This window comes from Psammomys obesus, unplaced genomic scaffold (genome assembly GCF_907164565.1).
Source record: "Psammomys obesus unplaced genomic scaffold, mPsaObe1.curated_primary_1811, whole genome shotgun sequence".
Taxonomy (NCBI): Eukaryota; Metazoa; Chordata; class Mammalia; order Rodentia; family Muridae; genus Psammomys; species Psammomys obesus.
In genome coordinates, this window is record NW_026596089.1 from 3049786 (window position 1) to 3070119 (window position 20334).

The 20334-nt window shown below is 40.8% G+C and overlaps 1 protein-coding gene across 2 annotated transcripts in view; it reads left to right on the forward strand.

Annotated features, from left to right (window-relative positions):
• The window catches only part of Utrn (utrophin), a 538848-nt gene that overhangs the window by 129722 nt on the left and 388792 nt on the right, over nucleotides 1–20334 (forward strand). For both annotated transcript variants that reach the window (XM_055627734.1, XM_055627735.1), the window contains exons 4-12: nucleotides 3028–3120; nucleotides 4523–4600; nucleotides 4955–5047; nucleotides 7384–7556; nucleotides 10250–10365; nucleotides 11386–11546; nucleotides 16922–17125; nucleotides 18528–18709; nucleotides 19803–19953. In XM_055627734.1, coding sequence (XP_055483709.1) covers nucleotides 3028–3120; nucleotides 4523–4600; nucleotides 4955–5047; nucleotides 7384–7556; nucleotides 10250–10365; nucleotides 11386–11546; nucleotides 16922–17125; nucleotides 18528–18709; nucleotides 19803–19953 — 1251 coding nt within the window. The remainder of the gene's footprint in view (nucleotides 1–3027; nucleotides 3121–4522; nucleotides 4601–4954; nucleotides 5048–7383; nucleotides 7557–10249; nucleotides 10366–11385; nucleotides 11547–16921; nucleotides 17126–18527; nucleotides 18710–19802; nucleotides 19954–20334) is intronic.

A 20334-nucleotide genomic window follows, 5' to 3' on the forward strand; every position in this document is an offset into this window, starting at 1 on the left:
AGTGTGTCATAGTGTGTCCTACTCCTCTCTCTGCACATCTTCACTTGGAAATGTTCATTACAACAAGTCATTGGTCTGGTTTGAGGCTCTGGTTCCTGTGACACCATTGATATTGGATCCTCACCAGGACTCGTCCTGGCTATCTTGTTGATTCCCTGTGTCATGGAGATCCTCCAGCTCTGGATCAGCAGGACTGGCCCTTTCACACGTCTCAACCATTCAAAGATGATATAGATTTTGGGATAGGCCAACTCAGAGCCCTGGATCTGGGCCTGGGTGGTAGCTGAGCTGGTCAGCATGCTGGCTTTCTCTTATTAGCACCAACAGAGTGAGCTCTTCAGTACTGATCTGGCTAGGCCACCCAATGCCACCAGCAGCAGGAGGCAAGGTCATTTCTCATGTCCCCAAGGCAGGCTCACCAGCATTCTTGCCTCCAGAGCCAGTTCCATTGTGTTGCCCAGTGAGGGCGCGGGACCCACTCTCCCAAGTGCTGCAGCCTTGACGGCTGGCTGGTTGGGTTCTGCCCTCACACCCTCAGAGCTGGCACTCCCATTCCTTTTCCATCAGGGCCAGCTCCACTGTGTTGCCCAGATAAGGTGCAGGGCCTGCTCTTATGAGTGCTATAGCAGAGTACAGCTGGTGAGAGGCAGGGCTAGCTCTCCAACTCCATGTCTCCAGGGCCAGCTCCCTGTCTCTCACTGCCTCAGGTAGTAAGTGGAGGGTGAGGGGGAAGCGATCACCCCTGCACCCATGTCACCTTAAGGCAGAGTAGTGGCGAATGGTGGAGTCAGCTTTCCCCGACTCTTGCCCTTGGGGCTGGTTCACCTGCACCATCTCAAACAGGGCCAGCTTCAGTGCAGAGGCACATTTTAATTGAGGATGTCATGCATATGTTTCAAGCTACGGATTTGGATAAGTCCCTTGCAGGAGTCCAGGCACTCTCTCTCTCTGTCCAGGGGAGCCCTATCACCTTCCTCATCTAAAAGGTGTTATGACACTTGTTAGAAATCTTAGTTTGCAGTGGAGCCGTCATGGCTACTGTGCTATTGCCACACAGGTATGCTCTTGTGTCCTATGGGAATTGTTTATGAATAGGAAAGGTTCCCACATTTTCCCATCATTTCTGTGAATTTGGATCTGAGAAGAAGTTTTATAAGTCCTCTCAGATATTGTTGAAATGTTATGGTTCTGGTTCTTTAACATTTATTTTTTGTGTTTGAATGTTTTGCCCACATGTATGTATGTACACAGTGTGTGCCTGCTGCTTGAAGAGGCTGGAAGAGGGCGTTGGGGTCCCTGGAAACTGGAGTTATGTATGGCTGCGAGTCACCATGTAGGTGCTGGGAATTGAACCTAGGTCCTCTGCAGGAACAACAAAGGATCTTAATTTCTGAGCCACTCACCAGCCTAAGCAGTACTTTTTATAACAACAGAAAATAGGTTTTGCTTGTGGTATAACTGATAATATTGATGGATTAACCGCTTGAGTTTTTAAGAAACAAGTTATTTAAAAACAACATGGCTAAAGTTTGTGGCTAGTACAAAAGGCCATTAATAGACATCCATACTTATTTCTGGTATGAAAAAATACTTGCATTTATTTAATTTTATAATAAGCTTTTCTACATATATATTTTTTTACTTTGGAAAATGAATGTTAGTTGGTGGAGACCACTTTGATAACTCATCCTGTTTCACAGACTTTACTTGATGTCTTTGTCTCTTTGCTGCATAAGACCTGAGAGAGAATTTGAGTTCCTTGGTGGCTGAACTGTCTGTCCTCTGGGAGGTGAGAGCAGGCTAAGAAGGGGAGAGCCTTGAAGACAGGCAGTTAAAGGCTTGTCTGCCCTTTGCTTGGTTGATAGTTAGGAAGTCTTCAGCCTGAAGTAGTCCTTCTGGAAGGTGGCTTTTGTGTTCTGCTAATCTGCTTGTTAATCATTAGGGAGATTATCTATATGTCTCCATTGAAGTGTCAGTGTGGAGAGCCAGCTATATTTCAGAGATGGGCCCAGCTTGTTCCTCACTGTTCTGCGGCAGGTCACACTTTCCCTCTTAGAGCCTAGGAACTTTTAAGACACATTCTAAGAATCAATCCTTAACTGATTGTACACGATAGTTACTTAAAAACGAGTAAGGAGTCAGCAGGTGGGGGAAACAGGAAATGCAGAGTTTCAGATTCCCGTCTGTTTTCATTTCAAATTTAGAATCTTGCTTCATATGGAAGGTGTTTTTTTTTTTTTTTTAAATTTCAGTGAGAAGTGAATGTCGTTCTTTTTTGTTGTTTTTTAAATTTTCTAATTTATTTTATTTTATTTTTTAATAGTTTTTGATTATGAGATATCTATTACTGGCAGGAAGGACTTTCAGCTTTGTATATTTCATATAAAAATCTGTAATGGATACAAGACCATTACATACAAGGCATGCTGTATGATTTTTAATTTTCACGTAACATTATACTTTTTGATAGTTAAAATATCTGGTGGCTTAAGAGAGGTTAGATAACTGAGCTAGTTTCATTAGGTAGTTCTTAAGTCAAACTGGGTTTGAAATCGAGGCTCCTGATTTTATGGACAGGAATCCCTTGTATTAAAATCTTCATCTTCCACAGGGAGGCCAGATAACTGATGGAATGTATTAGTGTTTCCCTGTGCACTTATCAGGGGGGGGGGTTGATGCTCTTTGCCTATATTAGGCGCTTTGTAAGTTTTGTCAGTCTGGAATAGGATTGGACATGGCCAATAGTACTTTAAACGTTAAGAACTGTGGATTTTTTTTGTTTTTAATTTGCGTTACATCTATATGTTTATTAGCACACACATGCACACTCACAGTCTTGTTATGATGCACCTGAGGGGGTGAGTTTTTAGCTTGCAGGAGTTCTCTCTTTTCGCTGTGTGTCCTGGGATTGAACCCAGGGCATCGTGGCCAGCAGTAGGTGCGTTTACCCTTTGAACCATCTCACTAGCTCCAGTATGGAATTTCCGATTCCTAAGTCACCCTTAATTTTTGTCTTCATTATTGCAGAGTGGGAAACCACCTATCAGTGATATGTTCTCAGATCTCAAAGATGGGAGAAAGCTCTTGGATCTTCTAGAAGGCCTCACAGGAACTTCATTGGTAAGAAGACATCTCTGATTGTTTTTCTTAGTGTCATGCTTACCTCAGGCTGGTCTCAGACTGTGTGGCTGAGGATGACCTTCTGCTCCTTCTGTCTCTCCTTCCAAGTACTGGGATTGTGTGTGCCACCACACCAGGTCTGTATAGTGCTGAGGTTTGAACCCGGGGCTCCATGCATGCTGGGCAAGCACTCTACCACCTGAGCTATGTCTCCAGCCTGTAAGAAAGGACATCTTTGAGAATGAGGCTGTTGGAGCATCTCTGGTCGTTACTGAGATTTGAAGACTCGCTGTGCAGGCAAACTGAAAGGCGAATTTCATATACAATGCTTTAACTGATGCGTGGATAGCGTAGTGCATAGGTTTTCTTGAGGCTCTATCTTCATCAAATACAACATTGCCTCAAGCTGTTTATCGCCCTGAGACTGCCTGGTCTGGAGATGTAAAGGAGATGATGTTTGGAATGGTGAGAATGCAGGCTCAGCCATATTTAAATGTATTGAATAAGCAAGAAATAGTTGTTCATACTTTACTATTTCTGCTCAGGGTTGCAGCATTACTCCTTTCCCTCCCTCTCTCCCTCCCTCTCTCCCTCCCTTTCTCCCTCCCTTCCTTCCTTTCTTCCTTTTTTTCATTACACCCAAATCTGTTACTGTATGTGTAAAGCTCTCTGTCCTCCCATGGACATAATTACTTGTGAAGATGTCTTTTTTGGCTTCAGCCTTTTGTACTAGTGACAGTGTTTCTATAAAGTCATAGAGAGGTGTTTTGTTGAATATGAGATTTCCCCCATCTCCCTGCTGGCTGTAGCCTGAGTGTCACGCCCTCTGTCTGCTTTCCTAATGGAGGCTGGGAACTCTCAGGAGAAAGCTGGTATCTCTCATGAGATCCCCTGGCTAGTGAAGTAGAAAGAAGCTGCCTAACCTGTCATGCCTAGGTGGGAACTCTTTCCATGTGGCCTGGAGTATGGGGCAATGTCTCCTTGCTCTATTGTTCCTACCTGGGCAGGAGAAAGCAGGCACAACTTCTCTGCTACTTTGCTGTCTCTAGAGAAGCTCATATAGAAGAAGCTTTGTCTGACAGAATTGATCTCAAATCAATTCTGCCTGTTAGAGTAATTAGGACAAGGTTGAACATGCCAAATTCTTGCCCTGTCCTGAGTTCTTTCACTGTCTCACATGGGACAGGAAACTGCCATGCCTGTTAGGGCATGATGATTTCAGTGGACATACAGGTGAGTGAGCCAATACTTCAAGATGTTCTTAGTGAATTTGCATCCTGTGGTACCCAAGCTGGTGACCTGGATGCTGACCTGCTGTTCTGCTTTTGTTTCTATGTCAACGTTTGCCAGCATATGAAGGGACTCGGGATCTTACTTACTTTTTTTTGTTTTGTTTTTCCAGCCAAAAGAACGTGGTTCCACCAGGGTACATGCCTTAAATAATGTGAACCGAGTGCTGCAGGTTTTGCATCAGAACAATGTAAGCAATGTTTGGGGTTCTCTGCTGCTGTGGGCATTACTTACCCTGAAGCCTTCTGCTTGCTGTGTACATAGACATGAGATGATACTTGTAAATCTTTTCTTGTGGTGGAAGTTTTGAACCTGTTGTGTGAATGATGGATAAGTCACATGACTTTTCTGATGCTTTCATTGATCTGCCTTATAAATAATACATTTTAAAGCTTTACCTTGATCCAATTGCTAAAATGAAATTTCTAGCCTCATTTATATTGCTGTGCAAATGTACTAAATAAAAAATCTGGAGTTCTGTGGAGACATTGTTCTAAGAGTCTATTTGTTATTTTTATTAATTTTTATTATTTTGTTCTGACAGGTGGAATTGGTGAATATCGGGGGTACTGACATCGTGGATGGAAATCACAAGCTGACTTTGGGATTACTATGGAGCATCATTCTGCATTGGCAGGTAGGGGTTGTCCCAGTCACCTTGCAATAGATCTTGGAAATGTATTGTTTCTCTGTTTGTTCTCTAAAGCTGTCAAATCAAAGTTCCACACACTGCTTGGCTGGAACAGGAGGTGTTTGTTTCTTCAAAATTCTGATGTCTTCAAGTCCAAAGTCCAGTTGCCAGCATGGCTGATTCTTCGATGTGGTTGTGGGGTGTTATCTGGTCCTTGTCTCTTCCTAACTGCCAGTTTGTTGGAAAATAGATGTGCTGGCTTATGGAAGCTTAGGTGTGGTATTCGTGACGCACACCCTGTCTCTGTGTCTGTGTCCAGGCTTCCTTTTGTTTTTTGGTAAGGACACCAGTCATACTGTGTTTAAAGGCCACCCTCTTCCAGGATGGCCTCATCGTAAGTACTTCTGTGAACAGTGGTCCTCCTTCAAGAAGAGCCCGTATATAGGTGCTGGTGATACAGTTTTACGGTCTGAATCTCCAGAGAGCACAGTCTAACTTATAGCAATCCCGAATGGACAATATTGGCAGCCTGATGTAAATTCTTGGCAGAGGAGAAAAAGGTATCTCATATTTAATTTATCAAATTGCCTTACTTTCACAGTTACTAGAGGCTGTAGGGATAGTCTGAGGAATTTCCAAATACCTTTCGTCCAGACTCCTCAACTCTTAGCAGTTGCTTGTGTTTCCTTAGCTCACTCTGGCTTTCTTGCTGTCTGAATACTTTGCATACCCTTTCCTCTGTAAAGCACCAAAGTATAGTTTTCAAACTTTTGTCTAAAAACACAGTCTTTTTATTAAAAACAATGAACTCTGCTCTGTAGCTATAATGCCATTAAAATAAAAATATAAAATATATAATATTACCATTTGTTACTGTATTATCACAATTATTAAATACCAAATGGTATACAGGTATTAACGCTGGAAGATGACTTTAAAATAATGCAGTTATCTGTAGGTCTCATGGAGCTTTGACTAACTAAGTAGTATCCTGCTGGGGAGTGTAGCTCAGTGATGTAGTACTTGACAGTATGCATGAGGGCCTAGGCACAGTCTCCAACTAGCAGTAGTGTAGAGAGAGGAGGGACAGGACAATAAACCAGGCAAACAGTAGCGTAAAAACACAAGTGATGCGCATAGTTTTTCTCTCCTGTTTCTCTTTAACCTGGAGTACTGAGTTTTTCTTTGTATTTCATAGTATTGATGATTTTGAAGAACACTGAACTGTTTCTTTGTAGAATAGAATGTCTTGGGAGTGACTGTTGACCAGTGGGACAGATTCAGGTTATTCGTTTGGTAGAGTTTTTGCAGGGAGTGTGGAGGTTTCCTGGTCACTGTGTCAGGGTTATGTGCTGTCCACTAGCTCTTTCTCTGGCCAGGTTTGCTTAGGTTGAGGTAATAGTTCCAAGTTTAATAATTAGTAATTTGACTGCCCCTTGTTATTAAATAGTATCTTGTTGGGATGTACTTAATGACAGTATAAATGTTCAGTACATGCCCACTTTATCCATTTGTTTTAGCAGCCATTCATTATTATTTCCAAGTTCTACTCGAAATGCTGGAAAGATACATTTTAAGTGATTTTTAGGGCAGTAGGGTTTTTATACATCATCTTAGTTCTACGTCCTAAATAATACTTGCAATTTTTAATTACCGTGAACATTCCTTTCTTTGCTATGAAAAAGTCGCATTTTAATACCTCTTATTTGCAAGGGCTTTTTCATAAAAACTAAAAACAAATTTTATTTTATAAAAAAATGAGAACAGAAATGCTTTATTGACTCCAAAATCAAAGAATTAAGTAATTTTTTTCTGTTAGCAATAACAATCATACTGATTGTTATTATCCTTAAGTAATAAATATGCATATACATATATAAGGAAGACCTCAAATGATGGTGACATATCAAAAGGATCACTAGCCAATGTAAGGGATTGGAAGGAGCCAAATCTAAAACAACTGCTACATCAAGATGAATAATATTAGTAAAAGATACTAAAACTATCTAGTAGTCCTTATTTCATCCATTGGTGAACAGGTGGGTAAATAGATGGATGGATGATAGACTGATCAAAAATGTTCTTTGGTATAAATAAAGAGCTAGCTAATAAATGTAGACATGAGAGATTTCCTGTTTGCCAGGCATCTTAATGATTCAGATAATCATGAATAGCTGCTAAAACAAATGGAGAAAGTTGCTCATGTAACTGCATTCAATTCGTGTAATTCAAATTGTCAATTACATGCTCCATAATTTTGATTGGTCTAATGTTTCTTATCTAAGAGCTTCACTGAAGTAAATCTTATATTATAAACAGGTGTGGATTTTTTCCTCCCACAGGTGAAAGATGTCATGAAAGATATCATGTCCGACTTGCAGCAGACCAACAGTGAGAAGATTCTGCTGAGCTGGGTGCGGCAGACCACCAGGCCGTACAGCCAAGTCAATGTCCTCAACTTCACCACCAGCTGGACTGATGGACTTGCCTTCAATGCCGTGCTCCACCGGCACAAGTGAGATGCTTTTTGGCCTGCAAATCTGTACCCATTTGTGTCATTTTTCTACTTCTCTTTCCCACAGTCCCTTCCTCCGTCTCTGCTGCCTATTTTGCTCATGTTCTGTAAAGCATTAAGGAAAGCAGTGCAGTAAGAGATCAACCACTGGCTATTTCTTTAGGACTTCAGGGCTACAGAGCAAATCCCATGATTTCTCCTACACATTTATAAATTAAAAATTAAGATAATTGACATAGTTCATTCCCACTCATCCAGCCCTATCCAGTAATATATACAAAGACTTGTGTGTAGCTTTTGTTCTTATAGCAGAAGGAAAACTCTGTTTATTGTGTTACCCACATTTACGAAGAACTACACAATTTTCTTATGAAGCCTCATAAACATGATTCTAAATTGTGTCCAAGAATACAACACAAAAATAGTCTTTACAACCCAGAAGAATAAGTGAAGCGAAATAACTTTCTAATAAGAAGTCAAGACTATATATGAATGCAACGCTGTAAAATGTAGTGGAATAGTAAGAGGTTGTATGTGAACGTGCCAGCATTTGACTGTGCTGGAGCTATGAGAGTGATCCTTCATACGTTTCATCCTGCGAGTGTTAAGAGCTGAGGAAGAGCTCTCTTGTATAGACCGGCCTGATAATCGGTTGAGCTATTTAAACTGTTATTGCAAATTAACATGGGATATGGCACAGTTGGTTAACCATGTGTAAATATGTGCCTTGCCACACCGTACTCCCAAGTAAATTCTGCATGCGTCAAAGATTAAATGCCAAAGGCAGGCAAAATGTATTATGTTTTGTTGCTATTATGAATTATTAATTTTCCTCATTTAATTCCCTGAATGTTCTTGCCTGATATATACAAATGAAGTACACTTTTTTTTATTACTTCCGGTATCTTAGTAACTTTTTCTTTGTACAATATAGGTTTGGGTTACTTTGTTTCCTACTTTGTTCATTTTTTTTATTTTTTTAATCTTTGCTGGTGGATTGCTAGGTGGGGAAGTGCTCATGGCTAACTTTAGAATATACATAAAATATGATATCCTTTCCCCCTGCTCTTCCTTTTTAGAAAATTCTTCATAGGATCTGGTTCTTCATGTAATTTTTTTGATTCAAATTAATGACAATGTGAAGAATGTTCTGCTCTTGATAACAAAGGCAGTACTTCTAATATTTTTCCATAAGACTGATGTTTGCTATAGCTTATTTTTGGTATTTTGAACTTGTTATTGGGTTAAAGATTCTTTCCCTCTCCTTCATTTCTCATTCTTCTTTTATCGTCTTGAGGATGTTGCCTGGTACTGTTAACTGTTGAGCTTATCTAGTACCTTTTTACTTTTATTAGCTCAGTGATTCAACAAATATATGTAAAGTGGCTTCTTGTACTAGACAGAAGGATACAGTAGGGACAAAACAGAAAAACATCTCAGTTCCTTCCAATTAAAGACAGAGATTAACAACAACAACAACAAAAAATGTGAATTGTAGCTAGGCATGGAGGTGCACACATGATCCCACAACTTAGGAATTGAATGGTCATGGATTCAGAGTCATTTCAGCTACGTAACTGTTTTGAGGCCAGCATGGGCTACATGTTGAAGACTGTGTTGCAGAAAAAGTGGGTGTGGGGCTATGAAAATGTAAATTGTTTAGTATATAAAAATGGTGGGCATGATAAAGAGATATACAATAGGTAAGAGGGAAGAGGAATCAGGCATGTGAGAGGTTAGTGGCTGCAGTGGCTGAGTGACAGGGGAAGTGGCAGAAATGGCGATGGGAGGCTAGTCTCAGGGTGCATCTAAGACCAAGAAATAGAGTGCACAGAACACGAACAACTTTCCCATCTGTCAAGCCACTGAGACTGTCCACATTGTGAGAATGGAAGATGGGATAATTACAGCTGGAATTTCTGGCTGTCACTTTAGCCTTTTGGTGTGTCAAGGCACCAAGTCAGGGCTCTCTCTGCAGCCCAAGCTGGCCTGTAGATGAGACCAGCTTCTAATGTGTGATCCTCTTGTCTTAGCTCCCTGAGTGCTGTGATTATAGGTGAGCACCTCTCAGCCCAGATGTCTTAGCTGTAGAATTTAGTCCACTAAAATGATTGTGACAGTTCATATGTTTAGGTTAATTTTTTTAAAGATTTTATTTATTTATTACTTATGTAATATGTGTTAGCATGTACACCTGCATGTCAGAGGAGGGAACCAGATTTCATGTTTAGATGGTTGTGAGCCACCATGTGGTTGCTGGGAATTGAACTCAGGACCTTTGGAAGAGCAGCCAGTGCTTTTAACCTCCGAGCCATCTCTCCAGCCCCGTTTAGGTTCATCTTTACCACCCGATTTAAACTTATTTCTCCTACTGTTTCTCAATCATTTTCTTTTCCTCTCTTCTCTGTATTGATCGGTCTCTATACTCATATTTAACTATCTGGGAAATACTTTATGCTTAGCTCCTCCAAGAACCTGAGGGTGTCTTACTTATCACCATCATGTCTGTTAATAACTTGCAAATTATATATGCATTTTATAAACTTTTGAGACGGAAAAGGTACAGTTTAAAATAGCATTCACAAATCTAAAAAAAAAACATCAAAGTTTGAAATGTAATGAAGTGTGACACTGTCTGTATCATTTCCATTATATTTTGCCTTCACTGAATTTTGTTTGTGTGCTGATTTCAGACCTGATCTCTTCAGCTGGGATAGAGTGGTCAAAATGTCCCCAATTGAGAGACTGGAACATGCCTTTAGCAAGGCCCATACTTATTTGGGAATTGAAAAGCTGTTAGATCCTGAAGGTAAGGTTGGGAATGTGATTCTGCTGTATAATTTTGTTATATAAAAACTTGATTTTGCTTTATAATTTTTGAACCTTGAGAAGCTATGTTGTTTTTCTTTTCAGAATACATTATGACAGCTAAGGAATCATATTTTTAAATATGTACCATAATTGTATTTTTGTGTTACTTTTTGCTTACTTTTATGTGTGTAGTATGTGTATGTGTTGTGAATGAGTGCTGTGGGTGTGTGCACATGTGTGTGCACAGAGGAGAAAGCCGACTGTCTTTCTCTACCACTTACCACCTTGTCTTTTAAGTCAGGGACCCTGTCACCTAGGCTAGCTGGCCAATGAGCTCCCAGGATTCAGCTCCCACCTCCCATAAACCATCTTACTACAGAGAAGTCAATGGTTGTTTTGTACTTAACAATGTTCAGGATCCCTTAGGCAGAGGGTTAGATATTTCAGTGGATAATAGTTAATTTGTATCAGGCAGGATTGAAAAATTCTAGGAATATCTACTTGTTAGACAAACAATTCAGCGTTGGTTTAGTTTCTTAAAATCCATGTGTGTGTGAGCATTTGTGTAGGTCTGAAGACTATAGTTACAACTTTAGGCTTGAATTCTGATCACACTATGGTATGAATGAAGCCTGTGTCATATTTTAAATGGTAACTTGTGTAGCCTGCCTTTGAGCCTTGAGGCTTTTTTTTTTTTTTTTTTTTTTCTGTCTTGAAGGCAAGGTCTTAGTGTGTAGCCCAGGCAATCTTCAAACTCATGAACCGAACCTCCTGCCTCAGTTCCTTAAGAGCTAGGATAGCAGGTATGTATCATCATGCCTGGCTTATGGAAGGCTTAAGAACTAGATAAATCTTTACCTTGTCTCATATTTTGTGATCTGAAATAGCAATTTACTGGGACAATTATGGAGATTATAGATGAGGCACTGTGTCTGGGAACAAAGACAGTTACTTTTTACCTAATGTTGAGCAGTTCTCATATTTTCCGCATCTAAGTGATCCTTTCTTCTACTTTTAGATGTTGCTGTGCAGCTTCCTGACAAGAAATCCATAATTATGTATTTAACGTCTCTGTTTGAGGTGCTTCCTCAGCAAGTCACGATAGATGCCATCCGAGAGGTGGAGACGCTCCCAAGGAAATATAAGAAAGAATGTGAAGAGGGAGAAATTAACATACAGGTGCTGGCCCATTTTTCTCGGAACTTTTGACTTGCATTTGCTCTCTCATGCATGTGTGTGCAAGAGGAGGAAGTCAGGTGTTTTTCTCTGCCACTTTCCACCTTGTCTTTTAAGACATGGGCTCTGTCAGCTAGGCTGGCTGGGTCAAACTTGTGTAGGGTATTTTCTTTCTTCCTCTCCTCTCCTCCCCTCCCCTCCCCTCCCCTTTTTCCCTTTTTCCCTTTTACCTTTTTTCCCTTTCCCTTTCCCTTTTTCCCTTTCCCTTTCCCTTTTCCTTTCCCTTTCCCTTTCCTTTTTCTTTCTCTTCCTTTCTTCTTTTTCAAGGCAGCTTATCTGTGTAGTGTTGCCTGACCTGGATTCACTTTATAGTCCAGGCTGGCCTTGAACTCACAGAGATCCACCTGCCTCTATCTCCCCAAGTGCTGGGATTATAGGTGTGTACCATCATACTGGCTACAGGGTTATTTTTCTTTTCTTTTTAAAAAATAATTAACTTAATTTTATTTCATGTGCATTAGTGTGAAGATGTTCGATTTCTTGGAATTGGTGTTACAAATAGTTGTGAGCTGCCATGTTGGTGCTGGGAATTGAACCCAGGTCCTTTGAAAGAGCAGTGTTCTTAACCACTGAGCCATCTCTCCAGCCCCTGGGGTATTTTCTTAACCTTTGTGTTTTTGTTAAATTCAGTTTTGTAGTTAGCATGCAGTCACATGTATGTGCAACACGGTTAAATTTGTTACACAGAAAAGTGTTTTCTTTCACCTGGTGAGTTGGAATTACGGTCTGGGGCTGTTGATCATGGTGCCGCATGACATACTAAAAGCTGCACTTTGTAATCAACTGGTTGCCAAGGGGGTAGATTTTATTCACAGTGGTTGAGTGGCCAAGTCATTGACCAGATGTAGGAAGTAGTTTTTCTCATGTCATCTTAGGTTTTTTTTTTTTTTTTTCTGTTAAGTATTAATTTGCTTTCTGTTTTGGCCATCAATAAAGAACTTTCTGTGTTATCTTTTCATAGTGGCTCTCAAAATACAAGTCTTACTTTTCTTTTTTCCTTAGAAGAGGCAGTCTATCATAAATTGCTCATTAGATTTTCCATAAATGGACTAACAGATGTTTTCATCAGAGTATAAATGAGATTTTCCTAAGGAGATATGAATAATGGATTTTTTTTTATTCCTACATTAGCTTGCCTTGACTCAACCGACATTTTATCTTTTTGTCATTTTTGTCTAAAACCCCAGTCTGCTTCACTCATAAAAGGAAGATTCTTTGTCTAACATTTCAGCAATTAAGTTCAGAGGCACACATAGGAGCTAGGGAGAGGGCTCACTCAGTGAGTGTTTGCTGTGCAAGCATGGGGCCTGAGCTAGGGTGCCCTACATCCACTGAGGTGGTGGCTTTGGTGGTATCTCTGTCATCCCAGTGCTGGGAGGCAGCTCAGTCAAGCTCATGGGCCAGCCCAGCTGAATCAATGGGCTCTAGGTTCAATGAGAGGCGCATTTCAATGAAGTGGTGGGTTACTGTTGCACACACTTGATATCAACCTTTGGCTACCACATGTGTGTGAATAAACATGCTTATACACCACAAAGATATGCACATTCAAGATGAAGGAGGGGTGAGGATTTCAAATTTATAAGAAGTGCACTTTGGAGGAGAAAGAATATGTGTGCCCTGGTGCTTACATTTCATCTACTGGTACTTGTGTGGGGTCAGTGACTTGACTTCTGAACCACTGTGGTTAATTTTATCCCCTTGGTAAAGACAACCTATTGAATATGCTCTCAGGAAGCCTGCTTATCTATCATTATTACAGCATTTCCTTCTAGATATGTTTTGACACTCTCAATTAGCATATTCCCTTTTTAAAAAAGTTATTTAATTCTCCAATTATGATAATAATCTTGGACATATCTTTCTTTCCTACCTCTAGGAGACTTAGATAATTTACTTGTTCTTTTAGATTTTTGGATGGCATGTATTAACCATTTTATTTTTATCCATTTCAAAAATAACATAATCCTAGAAGAAGGAGAAAAATAACTTATTGAAGAGGAAAAGGGGAAAGATGGGGCCTGAATGTAAATCCAGGTTTCTTTTTAGTTTGACCGTCAGATAGTGCATAAGAAAAACTCTTTAACTTCTGCAAATTATTCACACCGGCCTCTGGTCACTGTTTTGCTTTAATGACATCTTCCTGGATGACTGAGGGGGCTTTCCTCTTGCGTTTAGGTTTGTTTGCTCATTGGACTGATTTCTTTTGTTAGAGAGATAAGATACTTCGATTGTTAGTGTTAAGGCTGTCCTCTCAAAAAAGAAGGGCTACCAAGATGGTTCAGTGGATAAGAGTGTGTGTCCCAAATGATGGTCGGTGTTAGACCCTCAGAACTCACATAAAAGTAGGAGAGGATAAACTTTATAATGTTGTTCACTGATCTCCATATCTGTGCACCACAACTGTAAATGAGAAGGAGAAGAAGTGAGTTTTGCTTATTTTATGGTATTTAGATAAAATAATTACTTCTGTTTAGGGTGCAAGATAACTTGGTAAGAATTCCAGAAACCATTTTGTTTGTTTATGGATAAGCATGTTAGCTCTCACCTCTTTGCTTATATGCTTTCATTGGTAACTTAGAGGTTGAGTTACATTAATATGATAAATAAATAAAATATGATCGAGTCTTGATCATCTCCTTCTTGACTGTCTTGCTGTCCGCTGTCAGAGGAATGGTGACAGCCGGCCTCCTCTTTGTCTCACCTTTATTCCAACATCCTGAGTAGCATTAGGTAGTCAGTTGGTGATCCTTGGATCTTTCTTTAAAAACACGCCATTTGAAAATCTCTGTTTTAAGGATCTCAAGGGCAGGCTCTTTGACCTCTTCCCCCCACCCCCCACCCCCAGGGGAGGAGCAGTCCTGTTAGGCCACAGAGGAGGACTTTGCAGCCATCCCTGAAGATATCTGATAAAACAAGGTCAAATGAAAGGGGAAGAGGTCTTCCCCTATCAGTGGACTTGGAAAGGGGCAGGGAGGAGACCAGGGAGGGAGTGTGGGGTTGGGGAGGGAATGAGGGAGCAGGATACAGCTGGGACACAGAGTTAACAAAATGTAACTAATAAGAAAAATAAAATAAAAAAAAGAAAATCTCAGTTTTAAAATTAATTCCCACTGGTCATTTGCATGTAGAGGCTGCTTGCCCCCACGCCTCCTTCATGGACGCTGCTGCTGATGCAGCTGATTACTAATTCCTAGTTTTACATGTCCTTACCATGGTCTACTTTTTGTTCCTCAGTCAACTTCAGAGTTATCTTAGCAGTGTTATTCCAGGATTCTGGGTTGAGAATTTAGCTTATTTTCCTTCCTTTGCCTTGGCGTCATTTGTTTTCTATTTGACGGCTAACTGGTTCATTCGATTCCTGTAACCCATTGAAAAGATTCATTTGATTTCTTCTTTTTTAGAGGCCTCCAACCCCAAGTTTTAATGTTAATTTAATTCCTCTTATGTAATAATTTGCAGTCGGAGTGGGCTTTTCTTCTTTTCCTGATTCTTCTGTATGTTGAATTCTATCTATGGCATGTCCTCTCTCTATGTGGTCTCTGAACAAGCCTCCCGTCTTTCCTAGTTTAATCAGAACCTTTAAGGGAAGCCTTCTTTAATTAACCTATGAACATCCATCTCCATGTGCTCACACTATCTTTCTCTGATTCTTGCCCTCCCAGTATTTCTGTGAACTATGTCAAGAATTTTCAATAGTGACTTCAGAGCATCGAGAGGACAGTGAAGGGTTTCAGGCTGAGCTCCTGTGGGCGTGACCACATGACAGAGATCATTCTCTGCTGTCTGAGAAAAAGGATTTGGAGATAGGACTGTGGCTGCCGAGAGTTAGGAAGCCACTGTAGTCCAGAAGAGAGATATAGGTGGCTGTAGACGTGGCAAGGCCTGGATGGATTTGAGTTGAACTGTGAAGGTAGGACCAGCTTGCACATTAAACATGGGAGATGAAAGTGAGAGAGAGTATAACCAAGTCTGTCACCCAGGTTTCTGGCTGGGGTACTGAGGTGCTTGGAGCCTGGGAGCGGTAAGTTTTGGGGTAAAATGATGCAGTGTTTAAATGTGGAGATGGTTTGATATATCTTAATGCACCAGAGGGTCTGTTGCTGCTGGAGACTAGAAGAGAGATTTACTAGAAATAGAATATCTCTGGGATATAGATTATTTTTAAGTCTAATAGAAATACATGATATCACTCAGTCAAAGCATATCAAGTGAAAGGAAAAAGACATTCAGGAGGTTCAGTGCTTATAGATGGGCAGTGCCACTGAACTGGGACACAGCCACTGTGTCCTGCTCCTGGGCTGGAGGGTGTGGGAACTCAGGATTGGTCAGCTCCATATGGAGCCACTGAAAAGCTTATGGAAGGAACACGTGACTGTGACGGCTGGCTCCTCTTGTTGGATACTGTGTGTAGTTTCAGCATAGATGTTGTCAGAAACATTTTACTTTTCGGTTATCTGTATGGTTACTCTGAATGAAAGACTAGGAAAATGGGTTTGCCAACTTTTCAGTCCTTTTGGAGCAAGTGTTGAGATAGTGCTAAAATAGAATGTTAAGACTGTACTGATCAGGTGAGCATGGGCTTTACTGTTCTCTTCATTTCAGTTCCTGTGCAATAGTTTATACAAGTTTTAAGGAAGTTCCTGTCGCTTTGAATGGGAACAAAAGAACAGGAGGTTAGTAGGCTTGACTACAAATTATAAAGCTCATAAACAAACTAATGATTTAGAAAGAGATTGGCAGACATTCATTCTACAAACCTTAACCTCCAAACCAAACCAAAACTCCTAAACAGAGCAGCATATAAACTGGAGAGCTTCAAAAAGTGAAACACAAAATCCTGTCAGTCCCACAGGGTGTATTGCGCTGCTGTTCACTGTTTAACCTGTGATACTAAAATGTGGGTCCTAAGAGAATTTTAGCCAGGGGTCACAGCACAGTGCCAGGCTCTCTCTCTTTTTTTTTTTTTTCCTGTAAATTACAACCATTGTTTAAGGACCAGCATGTTTTTGTCCTCCATCAAAATTCTCTACTTTGTGAAGTCAAATAGCATTCCTTTATGGGACCACTGGCATTTAGAGCTTTATTTTTGTTCAGCAATGACTCATTCTAAGTCCTCAAACATGGTGCTCACGTGTGTACTCTATTTTGTGTGTCTTGGTGCTATAGTGCCCTTTGGTTAGCTCATGGCTTTGTTCACTCAACTCCTGAGAACTGGCTTGTCTCCTCAGATCCCAGTTCCTGCCTTGGTTTCTCCAGACACTGTGAACTTGGTGAGCAGCTCTGTGTTCATGATTGCTGTGGGTTTGTTTCCACAGAGTGCAGTGCTGGCAGAAGAAGGCCAGAGTCCCCGAGCTGAGACGCCCAGCACCGTCACTGAGGTAGACATGGATTTGGACAGTTACCAGATAGCGCTAGAGGAAGTGCTCACATGGCTGCTGTCTGCGGAGGACACATTCCAGGAACAAGATGATATTTCTGATGATGTTGAAGAAGTCAAAGATCAGTTTGCCACCCATGAAGTAAATATCTGTAGCTGCAAGCCACATCTTCCTGGGCAGTGCCTGACTTAGGGGTGGGTCTGGGTGGGTGACTTAATAATGAGGTTGCTGTTCATCTAATTCTGCTCTATAAAAACATCATGATGTACATGGTGTATTCTGTGTCATTTAAACAGGCTTTGTTAGAAAGCTGGAGTTTATGATGAACTATCATTTATGGGAATCAGATTCCAGACTCAGTCTTTTTTTTTTTTTTAAACTAATACATTGCATTTCTTTTGTTTTGATTTCTTTCTTATTTTTAAAAAAGATTTATTTAATTATTATGTATATACTGTTCTGTCTGCATGTACACCTGCATGCCAGAGGAGGGCACCAGATCTCATTATAGATGGTTGTGAGCCACCATATGGCTGCTGGGAATTGAACTCAGGACCTTTGGAAGCACAGCCAGTGCTCTTAACCTCTGAGCCATCTCTCCAGCCCTCCAGAATCAATCTTATGCCAGCTTGTGAATTTTTTAGAACTGATGATCAGCTCAGTGTATAACTATGTTCCTTTTTGGAATGTTTATCAGGAGTTGAAAATGAAAACGACGAACTGGTATCCCAGGTCATTAGGTTTTTGAGACTATCCTAAAAGCCATTATTTGTTGTCTAATTCAGCCAGTGTTATGTCCAGTGTTCCTGCACAATTTTGTGCAAGGACAGCTGCTTGCTATTGAGAGTCAAGATTCTCACTCTGTGTGTAGGCAATTCTTTTTGGTTAAGCATATTCTTGTTTTTGTTTTATATGTATGTATGCATGTAGGTATGATCTTCTTTGGCATTTGGAATTGAAAAAAGTAGAAATGCCAATGTTCTATAAGTAATTCATCATGTGTGAATGTGATGTAGTTTATTATTTTTTATGTGTACTTCTAATTCCATCTTTATGCCATGTTAACAACATAACCAGCATTTATTTAAAAGAGATGGCTCAGCTGGTAAAGGTGCTTGCTGCCAAGCCTAATGCCCCAGGTTCCATCCTTGAGACTCTCTTGATGGAAAAAGAGCTCCCCCTCTCACAAGATGCCCTGCGGTTCCTCACATATATGCTGTAGCATGCACAAAGACACACAGACACACGCACGAACTCACTTAATTGTGGGAGTATACACAAATAATCAAATGTAAAAGTTCTAAAGGCAAGTAAGTATTAGCACACACACCACTGTTTTCTTGACCTTTCTTTTGAGTTATAGTTGATGCCTGTTTCTCATTTTCAGAGCTTAGTACATTTCATCAGTCTCCTTTTTATGCTTTTTACAGGTTACTTTCTCTGTGGCATTGGTATTGAGGTTATGCCCTAGCAGATTTTTTTTTTTAAATGTTTTTGCACCAAGTGACTCGCTGATACTCACTGATACTATGTTCTTTGCTAGACTTTTATGATGGAGCTGACAGCACACCAGAGCAGCGTGGGGAGTGTCCTGCAAGCTGGCAACCAACTGATGACACAGGGCACTCTGTCAGATGAGGAGGAGTTTGAGATTCAGGAACAGATGACCTTACTGAATGCAAGATGGGAGGCGCTTCGGGTGGAGAGCATGGAGAGGCAGTCCCGGTGAGTGGAGCCCAAGAAATAAGAGCCTGACTCCCTGAACCGCCTTGCTAGTTAAATTCAAGTACAGGTCTGCACATCTGAGAATACAATCAGTACAGAGCAAAGTTCTCACTTCTTTCTGTGGGTCCCGATGCCAGAATTTTTATGACCTTTGTTTCCTCTTTGGTTTGTTAGTTAAGATGATAGGAGAAAGTAATTGGAATGTGGAAGGTAGTGAGAAGGGAAAATATATTTTGCACGGATGATATTGTAATTTTATTTTTGTTGCAGTGATGAAATACCCTAACAGAAAGCAATACAAGGAGAAAAGGTTTATTTTAGCTAACAATTCCAGGTTATGGTCTTATCATTTTGTGGACATCACAGGGCAGGAGCTTGAAGTCAGTAGTCATATCACTGCGACGGTCTGGAGCAGAGAGGAATGATTGTAGCCATGCTTTCTTCTCAGCCAGCTTCTTTACTCTTATACAGTGCAGGACGCCAACCAGAGGATGGTGCTGCCTGCTCTCAGGCTGGCCTTCCTCCATCAGTCAGGCTGATCAGTGCAGTTGGCCACAGACATGGCCAGAAGTCAGTTTCATCTAGGTAGCCCTCACTGAGACTGTCCTATCAGGTGACTCTAGCTTGTATTGGTTGACAATTGAAACTTACCAGCACGGATGCCTATTTCTTTGCAGTAGCATTAAAATTAGCAAGGTGATGGCGTATGACCACAGAACTGTGTCAACCGGACCTACCAGTCAGTGTTCTGTAACAGTATTATACCATGGTCCATTTCACTTTCCACATTGCGTTTCACATTCCATTTCCATTTCCACCAATTTAATAAGCAGGAATTCCTGAATGTAGAAACAATGGTTCTGTTTTGAATACAAGGAGCTGTTATTTAGATTCTTGGGCTGCATTTAATGGGCTCCAGTTATGAATAAAATAAAAGTTTCTCCCCTTAGTTTCTACATTGATGGACCCTCTGCTACTTGAATGGTTACATTAGAGAAGGGTCTGTTCTCTTGCCCTACCTCCCTGGTGCCTGGGTTGGGTGCCTCTGCCAGGGAATAAGCTGGAGGGAATGACTGTCTGTCCTTTTGGCCAGGCTGCATGATGTTCTGATGGAACTGCAGAAGAAACAGCTGCAGCAGCTCTCCGGCTGGCTAACCCTCACAGAAGAACGTATTCAGAAGATGGAAAGCATCCCAGTGGGTGATGACCTGCCATCCCTGCAGAAGCTGCTTGAAGAACATAAAGTAAATTTGCCTCCTATTTCTCTTCTACTTTCTTGGCATATGAAGGCAGCACTGAGCCTTCCTGGGGCCTGATGGCTTTGCTCAGCGTGGAGTTGGGATACTTCCTCCATGTTGTTTTTAATTCAGGAGCTTATAAGGTGGTGTTTGTGGGGAGGTGACATTTCCTAGCCAGAGCTGAAAAGGACAGCTTTGCACAGATGTCCATATCTTTCTTCTGAAAGTGTATGACTTTTGTCACATTTGGCAAGGGTGGTTTTGGATCCACAAAGTGCATGAGAACCCGAGTGTGTGGACATTAATGCTCAGTGTGGGTGGAGAAACAAAATGGAATCTATCTATCTATCTATCTATCTATCTATCTATCTATCTATCTATCTATCT